The sequence below is a fragment of the Mesocricetus auratus genome, unplaced genomic scaffold (assembly GCF_017639785.1).
Source record: "Mesocricetus auratus isolate SY011 unplaced genomic scaffold, BCM_Maur_2.0 Super-Scaffold_100676, whole genome shotgun sequence".
NCBI lineage: Eukaryota > Metazoa > Chordata > Mammalia > Rodentia > Cricetidae > Mesocricetus > Mesocricetus auratus.
In genome coordinates, this window is record NW_024429266.1 from 77929051 (window position 1) to 77949632 (window position 20582).

General features: G+C 40.2%; 1 protein-coding gene across 1 annotated transcript in view; it reads left to right on the top strand.

Annotated features, from left to right (window-relative positions):
* The window catches only part of Phlpp1 (PH domain and leucine rich repeat protein phosphatase 1), a 185303-nt gene that overhangs the window by 154275 nt on the left and 10446 nt on the right, over positions 1 to 20582 (top strand). Inside the window, exons 11-14 of the mRNA XM_040739368.1 lie at positions 2792 to 2992; positions 7423 to 7585; positions 13019 to 13149; positions 18481 to 18585. Of these exons, the coding sequence (XP_040595302.1) occupies positions 2792 to 2992; positions 7423 to 7585; positions 13019 to 13149; positions 18481 to 18585 (600 nt within the window). The remainder of the gene's footprint in view (positions 1 to 2791; positions 2993 to 7422; positions 7586 to 13018; positions 13150 to 18480; positions 18586 to 20582) is intronic.

Consider the following 20582-nt stretch of genomic DNA (forward strand, 5'->3'; position numbering starts at 1 on the left):
TTGATTATGAGAATTGAGTTTGAAGTGCGTGCACACGGGCTCTTCAGCAGGTCCTGCTAGGCCCCAACAGTTTTAGAGAAAGGGGACCATATTCTTTGCAAAAGGTTTTTATTACTGTTTTTAACATCTGAATTCTGGAGAGCTATGTTAGGAATAATGGGCTATTGAAACTGATGAGATTTTTGTCAGTGCTACTCTTCACTGTTTGACCATTGTCAAGTGATTTGACTTTTTCAGCTTTGGTTTCTATCTTCTGTGAAATATGAGGGATATCTAGGATAATGAGATGGGTTGGGAGGTGGAAAATAGGAGTATACTGTGCTTCCTATAAAGCCCCTGATAAATGAAAACACTGGTAGCATTGTATGCCTTTTTAATTAGATGACTATGTCATGAGGAGACTACATGGTTGAAACAGTCTCTTAGCACATTAAACTTTCTTTGCCTTCTTAAATCTTTTTATGCTGATATTACAGAAATTGTGACGTTGGAAGCTTAAGAATAGTTACCACATCGTAGTGACTTGAGGCACATAGCTCATCCTTCAGGCTGAAGACTGGGAGTGGGCCAGGCAGCTTGTCATTAAATCAACTGCTCTCTATACTGGAGGATTTTGATTTTGTACATTGAAAGTAGTTGTTCCTTGTAGAAGAAGGATGACACCTAAACCATTAATTCAATTTGGCTTCTGCTAAAATACTCAAATTGAAGAAAGACTATTTTAAGAGGACAGCTGTTGCATGTAATTTTCCTGAGATCATGATAAAATAAAAATTGAGTAAATCAACGTTTGACAATACCATGGTTGGGCTTCATATGGTTCAAAACCATCCTCTGGAGCTAACCCCCTTAATTCCAGGTGACAGCTTCATTTCTTGGTACGATGTTTCCCCAGCCTAACTTTTCTATAGAGTGGAGAGTTCCATAAAACCTGGCAATCTCAAGCTAATGAGAAGCCCTTGGAAATAATTTTCTTCCTCTTGTTCAAATGCTGAGAGCCTTTAAAATCCCATTTGAGACTTCTAAATGAGCATTGATGTGTCAGTGTTTTAAAAACATTTTCTCCTCTTCTGGCCTAAAACTATGCAAATAGTCATGAATTCATCCTCCCTTCAGTCTTTTATGTGTCTTTAACTGCACATTTCCTAGAGACTTGTATTTTAATAGTTGTTAGGTGGTTTCCCAGTTGACCCTACTCCATGATATTTTAAGGGCAATAAAATTGCAATTCTTACATTTTAATTTATTCTAATTTTACACAGAGGAAGGTCTTAACTGGTATATTTTAAGTCAGGCTGTAGAAATGGGACCTAAAAAAGAAAGGATTCTGGTGGTAAAACTGGTTTTCTTCCTACTTAAGACCAGGTCAAAAACTGCATGAAAGACACCTTGTTTTCTACTCCATGGCACCTAGCTATAATTTCCCATGACTATTTATGGTCTCTACAGCCTATTTCAACCCTCATCTATTCCCCCCACCCCATTCTTTAATGTCAACAGAATACATGTTTCTTTAATGGGAAATATTCTATTTTGGGGAAGTCGCTTTTCCTCAGATAAGTAGTGGAGTTGAGTGTGTGTCTTCGTGTGGGGTATGTGTGCAGAACTGGAGTGTTAAATTAGTATGAAAGCTTCGAGTGACAGTACTAGGGAGGGCTCCTAATATAAAGCCTTTAAAAAAATCTAAGATAAAAAAATAACTGTATCCAACATTCCATATTCTCCCTTTAAAAATTATTTTTTCTCGACATATGCTAGAACATCCCAGAACACGTATTGAATGTCTAAGCCAAGTTGAATTTTAAGTAATATTTTATTAATTCTTTGAGCATTTGATGTAATATGTTTTGATCATATTCATCCCACCTTCTCCTAGATCAACTGTCACCTCCCAGCCCATCCAACTTTGCGTTCTTGTTCTGATATTCTCCCTCCTTTTAACCTAAGGATTCCAATTTGTGTTTCCCAGACACTTTTGGGGTAGGGAGCATGCCCTGGAGCATGGTTAGCTAACCAAAAACCACAATGTTAAAGAAAAGTGACTGTCACTGTCTAAATAGCTATCAAGTGCCAGTAGTTCCTCACCTAGGAGTGGGACTTTATGCCTACCTGTCCCCTTCATGCCGGGATTTTTATTTTCCCTGGCTTGAGCTTGTAGGCCTTATGGGTGCTGTCACAACTGCTGTGAGTTCAAATGTTTGCCTGCCCTATTGTGTCTGGAAAACATGGTTTCCTTGTAGACATCCACCACCCCCATCTCCTACAGTCTTTCATCCCCTCTCTTTATAATCCCTGAGTCTGGAGGAAGGAGTGTGATTTGAATGTCTTATTTAGGGCTGAGCCCTTCTCTGCATGTTGGTCAGTTGTTAAACCAAGATGTTTTTGCACCATGAGAATGGTGCATTTTCTTATGGCAGGTCCTCATGGTGGGCAGGTGGAGTTGTCCACAAACTTTGGTGGGTGACCCTGGGCACTGAGCAGTCCATGCCTGGTTATTGCATCTGCATAGCCTGATGTGTTTCCAGGCTACTTGTGAGAACAGAGCTATGGCACATTTTGTTCCCACCTTGTCCTTCCTTTCTTTTTGGATGATTTGGAGCCTGTTTGCCACAAAGATTCTCTCCATGTGCCTGCTGAATTAAATTCCCTGATGCCAGGACCTATCTTTTTGTTCCTGTTTCTAAAACCAGCCCTCCCACCTTTGCCTGTTCATGTAGCTTCTGGGTTTTCTGAGGGATCTGAACTAGAGCTCTGGCTAATCAGTGGACTTTGCTGCATTTTGTCTCTGTAGCCTGAGGTTCCTGAATGCATCTGCAAACAAACTGGAAACTCTGCCTCCAGCCACACTTTCTGAGGAGACAAGCAGTATCTTACAGGAGTTGTACCTGACAAACAACAGCCTCACCGATAAGTGTGTGCCTTTGTTAACTGGGCACCCGCGTCTGAAGATCCTGCACATGGCCTATAACCGGCTTCAGAGCTTCCCAGCAAGGTAACAGGGTTGTAAAGTGATGTTCTTACGTATGTGTTCACAGAAGGGGGATGTCACAGAGGGAGCTGTAGTTCAAGGTAATGTGAGTGTGTTTGCTCTTCCTCCCTCATCCGCAGTTACCTTTCCTGCAAGCTGAAGTCAACAAGCATTCCCTTAGAACAGCTGTGCTGGTTTTCCTACTGTGAATACTTCCAAAACCCAAACCACTAGAATATTCTTAAGATTTTCAAGTAAGATAGCTTTTAGTAGACTTTTTTTTCTTTTGCTTCTCTTTAGCTATTCAGTTTAATTTGAAAAAAAAAAAGAACAAAAAGCAGTACTGTTGTAAGAGTTGGACTGTGGAGGGACTGGAAAGAGGACACCTTTTGCTCTTGCAGGGGACCTGGATTTGGGTTTCCAGCACCCACATGATGGGTCATAACCATCCATAACTCCAGTCCCAGAGGATCCAGTACCCTCTTCTGACCTCTATAGACACCATGCATGTGGTGCATACATAGAATGCAGGCAAAATGCTCATACACATAAAATAAATATAAATTAATAAATTCCTTTTTTTAAAGTTGGTAATCAAATCTTAACATGTAATATTATCCTGTTGGACAATGTAATCAGTACTTCTAAGAATACATTTCTATAGAGTGATAGAGGAAAGCTTTTCCTTAATTGATTTTTTTTTAACTTTTTAAACAGGCGTTTGTAACTAAAAATCTTACACACACACACACACACACACACACACACACAGACAAACACACAGAGGGAGGAGAGAGTGAGATGGGTGACTCAGTAGTTAGGATTGCTTGCTTCTTTCAAAAGACCCACTTTTCATTCCCAGTGCCCTAAGTCCAGACCAACCATCTGTACCTCTGTCCTATCCAAGTACCTACATGTGTGTGCACACACACACACATACACATAAACAGTAAAATTTGTAAAATGTATGTTATAGGATCTGGTTCATATTTAGTACTTAATGCAAACTCCCCTGTTGTAGCAATTTAGTAATAACAAGTTTCAGAATATCTTGAACTATACCTATTCATTTTTATATAAGGTTTAATTAAACAGTGCATTTGCAGCTTTTAATTTATTACGAGTCTTTTGAACACTTAGTGAATACAGCCTACAATTAAGTTATTTGTTCATTTTTCTGGGGGAAAAAGTTGGCATGTAAACCAGGAAGCCATTTTTAGTCACACTTGGTTTGAGGGGATGGCTCACTGGGTAAAGAGCTTGCAGCACAAGCACGAGAACCCCAGTTTCAGCCCCCAATGCTCACAGAAAAACATGTATGCTAACATGTGCTGTAACCCCAGCTCTGGAAGACGGGCAGGCAGATCCCACTCACGGGCTCAAATGTCTAGCCAGTTGGTACCCTCCATATTCAAGCGAGACGTCCTCACTTCTTTTTGTTTTCTTCGTAGTAGAGCACTAGCCAAATGACTGTCTGAAAAGCTACAGTGGGGAGGGGAGAGGAAAACATCCAACGTGATGTCCACTCACCACCACGTGCATATACACCACATGCACACACAAAAAACGTAAAACCAAGACAGTATCGTACTGCAGAATGCCCAGGGCTCTACCTTTAGCACCACAAAAAAGGAGAAGAACAAGAAGAAAGAAAAACAAAAAGACAGAAACATAGCAGTGACTCTACAGACATAGAAACAACTTGACATTGTAAAGAATGGCTCTAAGAAGGTCCAGTATTTTAAAACTCTGTTTGGGGGAGCAGTGACATACTGTCTGACTTTGCAGAGCCCCATATACTGAGCGTGCCAAGAGGATTTACTCTATTCCCATTTCACTGACATTTTCTTACAAGTTAGGACTTGGAACACACACCTACACATCAAAGAAGTAAACACCAACCTTCTGGTGTTCTGCTGGTCAGTGCAGATCTGTACAGTACAGATCAAAACAATATCCCTTCTGCTGCCCAGAGCAACTTCCCAGTCTGCCGAAGCTCTTTCAGAAGGAGGGGATCCATGTATGTGTTGACTTCAGGCATAGCTTTGGTTTTGGTAATGTAGGTTTCTTTCCTATTTCCCCTCATTTGATGTTGATGGTTATTTCTGTGCATCCATTCTTTACAGGAGAATGCAAAGATAATACTTTGGGAGGGGGCACAGTCACTACATAGTAATGTGCTAAAGGGGCTTCTCTTGTCTGATTTTTGATGGTATTTATGTAAATTCTGTATGTAAAGCGATCATTGATTCTGAGATTATGCTCCCATTTACCCATGCCAGGGATCAATCACCAACATGAAATATACAAAAAGATTTTTATGTACTTGGTAAAAATTAATCTTTGCTATGATTTCCCTCCCATGGGGTTGTGATATTTAGCGTTTCCTGTAGAAACTTCTGTCTCCTTTAGAGTAGACTTCTTTTTTTTTAATAGGCATGATATCTCATTATAGTGACTACCTTCAAAATAAGGCCACTGGGTATGAGATTAGGGCTAAACAGTGGGAAACAAAGCACATAGCCTCTTTTTTTTTTTTTTTTTTTTAAGTAAAACTAACTTATTGGCTAGAAGGCTGGTCCTGCCCTGGTCATGTCTCCACCCTTTCCTCATCACTGTCTTTCTGAAGTCCCAGCAGGGCTGAACCCCTTGCCCTCTTGGGTCTTTGTCCCTGCTGGGTCCCTATCTGGTTTCTTGGCATAGACAGTTGATTGATTTTGTCCCTATCTCTGTCCAAATCTAACTTCCCCAAGAGGCTACACATGCTTACCCTGTGCAAACTAGTGACCACCAACCTGTGGTGATGTATTGTTTATGATCTATTAAAGCTTGCCTGGAGGTCAGAATACAAAGCTAGCCACAGCCACAGAGGCCAGGCAGTGGTGGCACACACCCTTAATCCTAGGACTCGGGAGACAGACACAGATGGATCCCTGTGAGTTCAAAGCCACCAAAGGCTACTACATGAGAGTGAATCAGTCTAAAAGAGAAACAGAGCTCACACCTTTAATCCCACCATGAGAGGGTTTTATAAGACAGGAGCTCTAGATCTCATGCTGTATTCTGGGAATTAGTCTCCAGCCACCTTGAGCATAAGATTACCCTAGCCTTGGTAGAGGTAAGAGCCCTCTGGAAGCTTGACTGCCTTGCTTTTCTGATTAGAGTAGACTTCTAACCAGATGGTTGTGAACATATTCCAGCAATCAAGCCATTGCTGAGCCACCTTCTTGCCATGTTGAGATGTGAGAACTTTTCCTTCCTTGAGCCAAATTTCCACATCTTTCATCACTTTTCATGTCTCGTAACCCATTCTTGATATTTCTTTTCAAATGTAAGGGACAACATATTAAAATAATATGAGTTCCAGCTATCATAAATTAACTACTTCATACTCTATATTGTTATTTTAGTATAACCATATAGCCTGGTGGATATGTTGTATGTTGTCAAAATAAATGATTTGATAAAACTTAGTTATTGTTATATGAGGCATATGTTTATATCAAGACAAGAAAGAGATAATCTCTAACATTTGAGAGTTGATGCAGCAATAGTGTTTCTTGATTAATTTTTCTAACTAGTAGAATCATGAGTGGAAAAAATACCAGGAACTTCAAACTCATAAGGATTCTCACAGTCCTTGGTCACTTATCAACAGGGTGGGAGAGGATCTAAGGAATGGATGCTGTCATGGTAAAGAACTTGCTCTGTCCTCCAGGCTGGTGGAAGAACCATGAGACTCTGCTTCTTAAATTGTCCCCTTGTTGCTTACTTTAATTATTAAAGTTACAGGTGTTGAAAAATAAATATTTTTAAATAAAATGCTAAATTACATTAAACATGTTGCTAAAGTAAGGTTGAGACGATGCGTCTACACAGATGATGAAGACTGGAAAGTAGCGTGTTTTGCAGCCATTGTAAATTAAGGTTCTTCAGAAGAAACAAATTGTATAGCTTTCGATCTACCCTGCTCCAGCACTTTGTAATTGCCAGTGGTGCCAGACAGGTTTGGGTGCTGGGTCTGAGTACAGAAGAATACCTAATAGTAGCTTTGTAGTGTTCTCTGCTTCCTCTCAAGTATTCGTCTCCAACACAAAGAGGTCATACTCTCAACCTAAGCTCAAAGCAGGTATGGTGATTAATGTTTGCTCTCTTAAGTTTAAGTGCGATATACACTGGAATTCAGACTAAGCAATGTAGCAAAAAAATTTTTAACAGGAGAAGAACCTTCATTTTCCTTCTTGTTATCAGCTTAAGAGTTGAACTTAAGTTTTTGTTCTACAAGAGGAAGAGAAGTGATAAAACATTTTGCTACTCAAAAGCAACAGAGGAAAAGGCTATAAAAATGATTGTTATAAGTGAATCTTTAAAGTCATAAGTTCTTTTTCTCATTGTGTCTGCCCATTTAAGTTGTCTTATGGTTAATTGATGATTCTCCCATCCATTTCTTTTAGTAAAATGGCAAAACTGGAGGAACTTGAAGAAATTGATATCAGTGGGAATAAACTGAAAGCCATCCCAACAACGATAATGAATTGCAGACGCATGCACACAGTGATTGCTCACTCCAACTGCATCGAAGTCTTCCCCGAAGTTATGCAGCTCCCAGAAGTCAAGGTCAGTATGTGACCTTGAACTCCAGGCTCCAAGTCATCAGAGTTGGCTCCTCAAACACTGGGGCTGTGCTGTGGTGGCTTTCTTGTACTCCATTCAGGGTGACATGCCAGCACAGAGACTTCACACTGTTTCTCTTGGTTTCTGTAGAACGCAGCTCTTAGGTGTGGGTGTTCCCTCTTTTGCTGTGGTTTTTTGGTTTGTTTGTGTGCTTGATCTTTTTAAGTATCCTGCTTATAACACAAATAGATAAATTGTGCACAGTCCTGATTTTCATTACTTATACCTTAGTTAATTTTAGCTGCTGTGGTAAAAATAACCCAAACAAAAGAAACTCAAGGGGGACAAGATTGGTTTTAGCTGACAGTTCAGTACAGTGCATCATGGGGAAGAAGCCAAGCTGGCCTTTAACTTCCTATGTAGCCAATGAGTTTTCAACCAGCTGGTGAGAGAAACATGACTCACATCACAATGTAAGTCAGCTTTGGCCATCTGGACCTTGGCCTGGGTCCGTGCGTAGGCCATTGGTGACTGACACATCCCAGAAACCAAAGTGGCTGTGGAGCTGGTACTTGGCTCTTCCCTGTGGGGCCACTGACCTGCCTGGAAGCTACGGTAGTAATGTAGTAATTTTCTGTAGTCTTTGTAGAAATTTATTTTGAGCAAGTGAACTGGGTTTTCGGCAATGGAACTTGGTCAGTACAAGGATGTGCAATTTCAGCACATCAGCCAGTCCTGTGTCAGGTCTCGTGTTTCGTGTCTTCTTGACTCTTCAATATAGTTTCCTATTCTCTTCAGAAGTTGTCCTCGTGTGTGTTGTGTACTCTCTGGACATGCTGTAAGCTCATCCCCAAGCTATGGACTATAAATTATTTTTAATCAGTGGCTATAAGAAGCTGAAAATAGATAGACTTCCCTCCAAAGATAGATCAGCTCTTGATCAGCAAGGGAGGAATGCGACCTGAGTCAGTCTGGCTCGGCTGTACACAGCAAGCCTGCCTGGTGTTCTTGGCACTGCTGTGCAGTGAAAGAATGTGCGCTTCATTGTAAAGATCTTCAAAATGTGGGGAGAAGGCTGCGTTAAGTGGATAAGACAAAAGGATCAGTTCTTCAGAAAATAAGGCCATGGAAAGCCACTAGGTCAGGATGCAGGTGGGCATAGTCAGTCAGCTTCTGTAATGCACGTATGACAGCAGGGGCCAGGAACCAGCACCTGAGTCCTGGAATCAGATTCAGCAACGGTCATTTAGGAAATGTTGTTCTGAAAGTCAGGTGATCTGATGTCAGTTCTCCTTTGGGGCAGAGCACCATCAAAGGGCTCAGGGGAAGAAGCAACAAATAGGAGATATAGCCATTAAAGCCACTTTGTCCTGGCCTCTTTGGGAACAGACCCAGTCAGGGGCTTGGGCTGCACATTCTCACTTTTATAAATTGGGGCACTCTGGCTGGCTATGTTTCAAGACTGTTCCCTTCTTCCCTGTAAGACCATGCCTCATGGTACAGAGTAGGTAAGAAAGGGGCCAGTGCTAGCTCTGTGTACATATTCAGTACCTGCTTACAGATGCTCTTCTGCAAAGATATACTCTCAGGGGTCATCAGAAGCAGCTATGAGGAGATCTCCTTCATTCTCTCTTTGCCTGTGGGGGAAGGGCAGGCAGTGCACTCCTACTCTGAGAAATATGGAAGACGGCTTGTGTCCTTTCAAGTCTTTTCAGTCAAAATGTCATGCTCATTTTGTGTTTTACTGTTTTTTATGCCATTTGGCTTTTCTTCATTGTGAAAATATGGATTCTTCTTTGTAGTAAAACCTGCAGAAGCATGTGCCAGACTCCCTATAAAATCGTAACAGACCTACAGCCTTTGTTAACAATTATCAACACAAGCAAATTGGTCTGTTAATACAGGATGCATTTTATTTAATTCAAATTTTGCAATTTCATATTTCAGGAAATCCCATATTTGGAGGAAGTAAATGTTTGGGAGCATATATACTTTTAGAAGTTAACTATGTACCATGCCATCAGTAACTGAATCCAAAATCTATCTGAAAAAAAAAAATCAATGAAGTTAGCACATGTCAATTTAAAAGGAAGGCTATCTACAGATTGAGTTTAAATATTAATTACATTTGACTAATTATATCCAAGTACAACTTTATATAGAAAAGCAGTTCTATACTTTGGCTTCTGTGCTTACAGTAAAATGTAGGTGAATGGTTCAGTCAGATGATAGCTTACTTCTGGTCACTTAACTTTCTCCTCTAAGGCATTGTTTTTCTCCAGGTTTTTTTTCCCCCAGTAAAAATCTTTATAATCTAGACCAGTGGTTCTCGACCTTCCTAATTCTGCTGGTCCTCAACCCTTTAATACAGTTCCTCTTGTGGTGACCCCAATTTTGCTACTGTTATGGATTATAAGTACCTGATATTTCTGATGGTCTTAGACAATCCCTGTGAAAAGGTATTCTGATGCCCCCAGGAGTTGGTAACCACTGATCCAGACCTTGGTTCTAATTCAAACTGACAAAGAATTTCTTTGCTGATTTCAGAATTCAAGGTGTTTGTATTCACATGTAGGTCAGGAGGTACAGGATGTCAGAGAGGGGTTATCTGCCCAACTGGTTCCTGGCCTGACCAGTTCTGCCTCACAGGGACCAGCTGTTATCACTCCTTAGATCACCGTGCAGTCTTCCAGGATTGACCTTGTCTGCTGTGTTCTTACAGTATAAATCATTTCCTACATGTCCAGTGCAAGTTCAGTGGATGAATTTTTTTATTACATTTTTCCTATAATATATCTTGATCGTCCTCCCCCAGTTCCTCCCAGGTCCTATCCACCTCCCTACCTAGCTAGCTTTGTTCTTTCTCACTTTCTCTTTCAAACATAAAAATAAAAACTAAGAAACAAAAAGACACCAAACAAAAAGGAAAGAATGAAAATCCCACAAAAACAAAAATCAAAACAAGCAAAAACCAGTGAGACAAAAAGTGCCAAAACAAAGCAAAACTACCATTGAGTTTTTTTTTCTGTAGACCAGCTACCTACCTTTGGGCACTTGGCCTGCCCTGGAGTGTGGTTAATGTACCCAGGGACACTCCATTTCAGAAAACTGATTTTTTTTCCCTTTGAGAGAAGTTATCACTTGCAAACAGCTTCTTGGCTGGCAGTGGGACCTTGATGTCTTCTTCCCCCTCTCAGTAATGGGATCCCATCTGGTTTCAACCTGTACAAGTCTTGTGCCTAATGCTACATTCACTGTGACTTCATCTGTGTGTCAGTCATGTTGGATCTGAAAGACAGTTTCCTTGGAGTCATCTATCTACTCTGACTCTTAAAGATTTTCCACCTACTGTTTGCATAGCTCCCTGAGCCCTGAGGTTTGATGAAGACATCCATCCCTTTTAGGACTGAGTATTCCAGAGTCTCTTGCTCTTCACCCATTGTCTAGTTGTGAGTCTCTAGGGTTAATTCCCATCTGCAGCAAGAAGCTTCTCTGATAGGTCGAGTGAGGTGCTGCTCTATGAGTATGACAGTATATGCATATGAATACATACACATATATAATGAGATGCTGCTCTATGGGTATGACAGTATATGCATATGAATACACACACACACACACATATATATATGTATATAATGAGATGCTACTCTATGGGTATACCAGTATATACATATACTGCTATATGCTACTCTATGGGTTGCAGCATTCAGACTATGTCATCAGGGGTCATCTTATTGCTGTGTTATTTTAGTGAAATAATAGTCGTAGGTTTCCCCCTAGCCTGGTTGCTACTTCAGGTCTTGACAACTTTAGCACTGTCATGTGTGGACCCATCTCATGGAGTGGGCCTTAAAACAAGCTATAAAGTGATTGATTAGCTACTCCATTTGTCCACTATTTCACCAGGATATATGCATCAGGTTGCTGTTGTTGATCTCAGAGTTTGTAGCTGAGTAATGATGTCTACCTTTCTCCTCCAGTAGCATGCAGAGTGCTCTCCAGTACCATGAAACTAGTCAATAGTGAAGCTTTTAGATTCTCTGTGTTTCATGGCATAGTGTTTTCTTTGGCAATAGGGATATACTATCAAGTTGTGGAAAGTGATCAATCGCCTGTGATATTTGGGAGTTCCATGGGGCACCTTTGGCCAACAGACTAAAAAAGATGTAGTCAATTCTGTCACTGGAGATTTCACTTGGTGGCATAAGATGTTTGGTTCCAGCGATGTCTCCCTGTGTGGTGACTCTGTTTAGATACCTTTCATATTTGTATATATTTTAGAAAGCTTGTACAATACTTTGGTTTTTCAAATAGGCCTTGATGTTGGTTGTCCCTTCCCGTATTCCTTCCTTTACCCTTCTTTCCATTCCTCTCCCTCATTTAACTCTCCTATTCTAGTTTCCCTTTTACCCTTCTATAACACTGGACTCTTATTTTCCCTTCCTTGGAGGATTCCCTCCTATCCACTGGTCCCTTACTAGGTACCTAACCTGTGCAGTTACTTGGATTGAAACACACACATCTAAAGTGTAAAAGCTAACATCCACATGTAAGAGAGAACATACAACATTTGTCTTTTTTAATCTGGGTTACTTCCATCAGGATGACTTTTTCTAGCTCCATTTGCCTAAAAATCCATAATTCCCTTATTCTTAGCTGAGTAATTTTCCATTGTGTAAATATACCACATTTTCATTAGCATCTATCAGTTGATAGACATTTAGGCTATTTCCAATTTCTGGCTATTATGAACAGAGCAGCAATGAATATGGATGAGCTAGTGTCTCTGTAATGGGATGTACAAGCCTTTGGGTATATGTGCAAGAATGGTATAGCTCATCTTGAGGTAGATCTGTTCCCAGCTTCCTGAGGAGCTGCCACACAGATTTACAAAGTCAGTGCAAGCTTTCATTCCCAGCAGTGAGTAAATGGTCTCCTTCCCCATGAGCTGTCATTCATTTTGGCTTGGCCATTCTGACAAGGTATAAGATCTCAAATTTGTTTTTGTTTGCATTTCTCTGAGGGCTAAGAATGTCAAACATTTCTTTAAGTCTTTCTCAGACAGTTTAGTTCTATATCCCATTTTCAAATTGGGTTATTTAATTTATTTTAAGTTCTGTATCTTTCTGTTCTTTTGCTTTGCATTGAGAAAGGTCCTTGGGATTCATGTTAATGTCAGAATGATACCCTCAAGACCAAAGCAGGCACAGATATAAGTCATGGAAAAAAGGCCAATCCTTAAGATTTTTTTCAATTAATTCTTTATCGTAAATGCATACCTAGACTTTAAAGGGAAAATGTTAATGGTGGAGTCAAAGAGAGTGAGAAGAATTTATGTAGCCAAGTCCTTAAAAGGGTGTGGCAGTTTTGTGTTGACCAGTGCTCATCTACAGCCTCTTCAGATCATCTTTCTTGTTTCCATTGTTCCATCAGTGTGTAGATCTGAGCTGTAATGAGCTAAGCGAAATCTCGTTACCAGAAAACCTGCCACCGAAATTGCAAGAGCTGGACTTGACTGGAAACCCTCGCCTTGCCCTGGATCATAGAAGCCTGGAGCTGCTGAAGTAAGTATCTACAAAGCACTGTGCTCACTTCCCCCAAGTGTTCACTAGCTGTGGAAACAGGAAGAACCTTTTGACTTAGTACCATAAACACAGCTGGACAGAATGCCGAAGGAGGGAATTGTCCAAGATGGGAACATAAATTCCAGTGGTTCCTGGTAACATGACTGTGATGTCTGGTGCAAATGTCATTCGGTAGGTGATGTGAAGGAAATTGTTACAAGCTAAAATCTGGATCCTTTAAAAAAAAAGAAATACAGAATAGTTTCAGTTAGATCCTGCTGAAGTTTTCTTCTTTTTTGGGAGAGTTAATTGTGGTTGTTGATAAAGTATAACCAGTATAAGTTTAAGGTAGCATCAGTAAAAAAGATTCCACTTTGGGAATATTCATCACAGAACTCTAAATGTAGTTAATATAATTAATTTGTACTTCACAAGTACTTTACAGCCAATAGCATCTTGATATCAAGCTGTAGTAGTAATCATATGAAGATTAGACAAAAAGAAAACTTACCAAAAATCTGTACACATACCACCCCATGTTTTGCAAATTAACTATGTGTGCATTGTGCTTGTGAGTACCTGCACAAACCTGAAATGCACTCCAAAGGATAGGTAGCATATCTTAAGAGTATTCTCCTTTAAGGAGTGGGAATATGTGAGTGGTCTCTGCTTTCTCCTTTGTGTTAGGTAGCATATCTTAAGAGTATTCTCCTTTAAGGAGTGGGAATATGTGAGTGGTCTCTGCTTTCTCCTTTGTGTTTCTCAGCCCTTGCTTGTATAAATAGCATTCTTGAACAGTGGCCCAGTGAGTCATTATTTCTACCATATATCCTTATACACTGATGGATGTTTTTGTTGGAAGTCATCTGCCATATGTTAGGAGAAAACTGAAAAGACAAGAATTTGGGGAATGGACTGTGAGTAATCTTTTGGGGCAGCACAAATTGAAGCTTAAAGACCAGTGTTAGCTTCCTGGTCAGAACCCATCTGGTCTAAGTAATGCTCACTTGCTAGCCTTTTAAATACTTAATAGAAAAACTAATGTGTGTATAACTGAAGAATACCACCTAAACAAAGAATCTCAGGGAAGACATGGATGAGGACCTGTCTTTTCCTCAGTCTTTAGACTTCAGTCTCCTCATATCCTGTAAGCTGACAGGAACGGCTGGCATTATCCCTAAGATACTTGAGAGATAAAAGTACCATGAAATATCAACATATATTTCCATCTTCATAAGTATTTATAATATGAAAGCTTTATTTTAAATAATTTGATCAATGCTAGGCATGATGGCTCACACCTATAATCCAATACTTAGGAGACTGAAGCAGACGATTGCCATGAGTTCGAGGCCAGCAGAGGCTACATAGTGATTTACAGGACTGCCTGAGCTACAGAATGAGAGATCCTGTTTCCAGGAGATATAAAAATATTGTATCAAGAGTTCCCCTGGGGAGAGACAGGGAGCTGGGATTGACATGTGAAACAAGCTTGTTTCTAATTTAAATAAAAAAATTAAATTAAATAAAAAAAAGAGTTCTCCTTACATGGACTAGCTATTTAGAGAAAAACTGCACTAAGTAAACTCCTAGATTAAAGAGTTAAATATGTAGAATATAATGATTTTAATGTATTTGTAAACTATAAATTATTTTTTATGTCAGAAAGGGTTGAGAAAGTCTCATACATGTGTTAGATGTGTTTTTATCAGTTCCTACAACTTCTAAAATTAAATCTAAAAGACATAACAATTGGGAAGAAATCATGGAAAAAGTAATTTAAAGCATTGATAGTGTTAGCAGAAATTACTCCAATAAGCCAGTAATAAACACTTCCACTTCGGGCTGAAGAGATAGCTTAGTGGTCAAAAGCATATGTTGTTCTTGCAGAGGACTCAAGCTCCAGGGGATCCAGTGACCTCTTACTGCCTAAGCAGATACCTGCACATACTGCATATGTACGTGCACAGAATTAAAAGTAAAATAAATCCTCTTTTTAAAAGTTCTCATTCAAATAGAAAGTGAGCCAAGGGCATTAATTAACATTAAAAAAAAGAAGTACACACATACACAAAAAGAAGTTCAAGCTTATTAGCATGTCAAGGAAAACCAAATATTCAAACATGTCAGATTGGCCATGTGTGTGTGAGCCCCTGACCTTGCTTAGTACAGCTTTCTTTAAAAGTGGCTCACCCATTCTGTAAGTCTTTAGAACACTTACACATGTCAAGGGTCTGAATACTAGAACTTGGTTTTCTTTATTTTCTCTCCTTTTTCTTCTTTATTTCCAACCTCTCTCCTGGTTCCTCCCAGACACACTCCTATCTCCCAAATCCCTGAAAGTTTGTGGGATTTAAATGACCCATTCACTCGTACACTCCAAGGTGTGGGGTCATCTACTAGAATGTGATCAGCCTACCACACCCTCAGAAAAAACTGATGTTATTGCCCCAGAAGTCATCAACTGTTCATAGATCCTCAGTTCAAATAAAACAATTATCAGGGCATTTCCACTTATATTTGGAATGAATATAAAATAGATCATGACATAATTTGAAAAATACTATGAACATAAGTGATAGAAGCATGATAGATAGATAGATAGATAGATAGATAGATAGATAGATAGATAGATGGTATGTTGATAGGTAGATGCAGAAAGATAGATGGGTGATAGATAATGATCCTACAGTTATATTTGCATAAATAAAGTTTGTTAAAGTCTCTGCAGTGAGCATATGTTATTGGAGTGACTGACCTCCTTTGGTGAAGGCGTTGTGCTCTCAGAGTTAAAAAATAATTAGTAAGGGTGAATCATAATACTGAAAATGTTACCTTCTGGTTAGTATCACAGAGACTGTGTCTTCTTAATAACTGGAGTGTTTCCACACATTACTGTGGTTAGGGGTTGACGGACTTGTTCTGCAGGAGCTAGAGTGAAGACATATGGGAACTCTTGTGTGGCCTGAGATCTTGGGCTCAACTCCATTCTAGATGGCAAGATGCTGGAGAGTCCATGCTGCCATCTTTTCAGGAGGCTGTTGAGTTACCTAGTTAAACTAGAGTGGTGAGTGATTCATTACAAAGGATTGTTGAACAAGGCGGTGGCAGTGTTTTTCCTGTAATGATTAGAAAATGGAATCACTTCTGTGAAAATTCTTTGGCCTATAAAGATTACCAGTGCCTTTGGAGCTGGACCATCAGCTGTCCTTACTTAGAATCAGGAAGGTAGCACAGGTGTGTGACAGATGGGACAGCAACATGACAGCATTTTATAGGAAGACAATTTAGTGCTAGCATCTGTTCACTTTTTATTGCCTGTTGGTAGAAGTTTATGTCCTGTTAAACCACTCCCAAGTAGCCACACAGAGGCTTAGTATTAATTATTAATTCTTGGCCAATAGCTCAGGCTTATTACTAGCTAACTCTTACATTTAAATTAACCCATATTTCTTACCTATGCTTTGCCACGTGGCTTGGTACATTTTTCTCAGTACATCCCATCAATCTTGCTTCTCTCTGTGTCTGCTTGAGATTCCTGACTGCCCTTCTTCCTCCCAGCATTCTCTGTTTGGCTCTCCCCCTAACCTTATCCTGTTCAGCTATTGGCCAATCAGCTTCTTTATTAAACCAATCACAGTGACATATATTCACACACTGTAAAGGAATATTTCACAATTGTCTCTCTTTTATTGATAAGATTGAAAAGGTAGAAAAGAGGACTTAACAGCCTACATCTGAGCATGCACAGTGCGCACCTGAACATGCACTCAGGTGACTTGCTCTGCCACTCTGATGGGGGGGGGGACCTGCACACCTGAGCATGCACTGAGATGACCTGCTCTATCACTCTGATGGGTGCACACTAGAACATGCACTCAGATGACCTCTGCCACTCTCTGAGGCACAGACTATCATTGAACCTGTCGCCAGCCACAGCTATCCTCCTGTCTCTATCCCCTCCCCAACCCAGCTCAGGGGTTACAGGTGCTCACAACCATGCCTGTCTCTTTATATGAGTGCTGGGATTCAAACTCAGGACCTCGTCCCTTTACCCACGGAGCTACCTCTCCAGTTCTTACAATTTTTTCTTTAACCAAACATTAATTTCAGAGAAATTATAGTCATGTATTTCTACAACCAAAGTGAACGCTAGTTAAATTTCAACTGGTTCTTAGGAAGAGAATTTTAATATTTAAAATTCTTGGGGTCTTGACAAAAAGAGTTAAGCTTTGGGTTGTTAAGAAATGATGCATATGTTTTCTGTCTCTTTTGTTTACATAATGTGAAGAGATCCTGGTGGTAATATGTACATAGCATGCACTCATTCTTAGGGCTCCTTTCCATGGTTGGGACTTCTGCCCAGAGACACTAGGTGCTACATAGTAGGCTGTTTTAGAAACAGGACACTTACTCCTTTTTATGTCAAACCACAGTTCCAGTCCTAATGAGCCCTTAATAGCCAAGAGAGAACTAAATCTCACATCTTAGAACATAGAGAACTGGCAACTTATTCATGTGATTTTACATATCTATTATATGGTATTAGTCTTAATGTAGATGGTCTATACGCCTAAGGAAGAAACTGGAAGATCTAGAGAGTGGCAAGTCTTTGGTGATGTTTGTTGACTATTTGAGTGGATGATATGGACAGAAATTGGATTTGGGGATAAATACTGTAGAATTCTCTGACCATCACCTAACTGTGGTATTTGTTCTTTTCAAATGTGGGTGTTGATGGTGTAAAAATTAAAACTTAACTTGATACAAGTTTTGTTTCCTTTTAATTTTAGTTTTATTTAAGTATGTATGTGTTCGTGTTCATGTGTGTGCAGATTCACATGGAATCCAGAGGTCACCCTTATTCCTCAAGAACCATTCACTTTATGTCTTGAGACAGACGAGTCTGGGACTCCCCATTAGGCTAGGCTGGCTGACGGTGGATCCTGTCTCTGCCTCCTCAGAGCTGGGTTTACAGCTGTTTACACAGATGCTAGAGGTCAAAGTCAAGTTCTCAAGCTTGCACAAGTACTTTACTCATGCCAAGACGAGGGGGGGGGGAGCAGACATGGAGCATACAGTCTGCCAGGCTCTAGTTGCTGCTTTATAGTCACTGTGAAAACTGCTCCTCATGCCAAGTGGTGCCCTTGTTCTCACTGTCAGCATAAAGCGCCTGGGGAGCAGGTTCTTGGTGCCGATAAATATTTCATTTATAGTAGATGCAGCAGAGGCAGTAAGAGGAGAGTGCTTAGCAGTTTTCATTTCTCAGGTAAAGGTGACAGTTCACACTCCTCTGTTCCTAATGGTTCCTGCTGCCTTTTCTCTCCTTAGTAATATCCGCTGCTTCAAGATTGACCAGCCTTCAGCGGGAGATGCATCTGGAGCACCAGCAGTGTGGAGTCATGGTTACACCGAAGCATCAGGAGTAAAAAACAAGTACGTTAAGTGAAACTTTGACCCTTAAAGTGCCTTTGTCTGTTCCATTCTTGGGTAGAAGGAAAGCTGGTAACACACATCCTTTCTCCTGAAGTTTCTTAGTGCATGTTTCTGCAGAGTGAGGCAGTCCTCAATGTTTAAACACCAGGCTGAATACCTGCTTGGCATCACAGAGTTTCCTTTTGTGAGAGATGTTGCTAGGATACTATGTAACTGACACATTATATCTGTGTAAGACTCCAGTGTTTGGAAAAGGCCTAAGTATTCAAATATATCTCTGCTCCTTAAAATGTGCTTTATCTTTCTGGGAAGCATGTTTACCAAGAGAGAAGTAGCTAATTGTCTATACTCAGGTCATTTACACTGCTGACTGGACTATGCCTGCTGTCCACACTAGCTTGGCAGCCTTGGTTCTTGATTCTCTGTCATATTGTCTGCTTCTCCTGCCACCAGGAGTCACTCACTGGAATTCTTTTTTCTCAGCTATTTCACCAGTCACCCCTTTCTCCATTACACATGTGAGTTTTCCTGAGAGTTCGTCAACCTTTTCACACTTATTTACATTGTATGAGGAGGCACTGATGATCAGGAAAGCAAAGAATCCTACAAACTGGAGCAGTCATAATCTCTTTGGGAAGGGTATAACAGCATTGTTGAGGATAGTGAATGAATAGAAAGTGATCCAATAATAAGCTTATTATTTTCTGGATGTAGTTAGAACTAGTCAGATAAAACAACAACACTCCCCACCCATCAAGGCCCATAATCCTCAAACTCAGAAGGTGGAGGCAGGTCTTGTTTCACATGTCAATTCCAGCTCCCTCTCTCTCCCCTCTTCCCCCGCCCTCCCCACCAGGTCCCCCAGTCCCCAACCCAATCTCCAATCTGCAGGGAGGGTGAGGACCTCCATGGTGGATCTCCAGTGACTATCATTTCATCCAGGGCAGGGCCTAGGCCCTCCCAAGAGAGTCCCTGCTGAGAAAGCCTCCCATATTGTGGCATGGGCACTCAAAGTCTATTTGTATGCCAGGGATAAATACTACCCAAGGCCCCATAGATTTCCTAGGTCTCCTCACTGACACCCACATTCAGGGGGTCTGGGTCAGTCCCATGCTTTCCACATAGCCATCAATCTGGGGTCCAAGAGCTGTTCAGGTCATCTGTTTCTGTGAGTGTGTCTGTTTTTATGCCAGTACCATGCTGGTTTTTTTTTTTTTTTTTTTTGGTTATAGTTGTGTAGTGAAACTTGAAATCTGAATGGTGATATCTCCTCTTTTATTATTAAAGAGTGTTTTAGCTATCCTGGGATTTTTGTGTTTGTATATGTAGCTGAAAATTGTTTTCTTTTTTAAATTTCTGTGACAAATTGTGCTGAAAATTTGATGGGGATTGTGTTGAATCTGTAGGCTGCTTTTGAAAGGATGGCCATTTTCAAAATGTTAATCTTACCCATCTATGAGCCTGGGAGATCTTTCCATCTTCTGAGATCTTCTTCAAAGTCTTAGTTTTTATTGTATAAGTCTTTCCCTTACTTGGTTAGAATTACACGCACATGTACACACACACTCAGAGGCTATTGTAAAAAGTACTATTTCCCTGATTTCCTTCTCATTCTGTTTGTTATTTGTGTATAGAAAGGGTACTGACTTCTCCTGTTTTTTTTTTTTTTTATCCTGCTACATTGTTGAAAGTGTTTCTCATCTGTCGAGGTTTCTTGGTAGAGTTTTAAAGGTCTTTTGTATAAAAAACTGTGCAAATAAAAATATTTTGACTTCTTTCCTTAAATTTTTCGTTTCTAGTTTTATTTCAGTTTGTGTTTTCTTTAGTGATTCTATTTCTACTTTTATGTCTTGAAATGTTTTCCTTATTTCATTTCACTGTGTTGTTCACAGTCTTCATCGGGCTATTTCTTCACACCCTCTTTAAGGTCCTTGAACATATTCATAATAGCTATTTTGAAGTCCTTGTGTTATGCTTCATTTCTCAGGACGTACTGT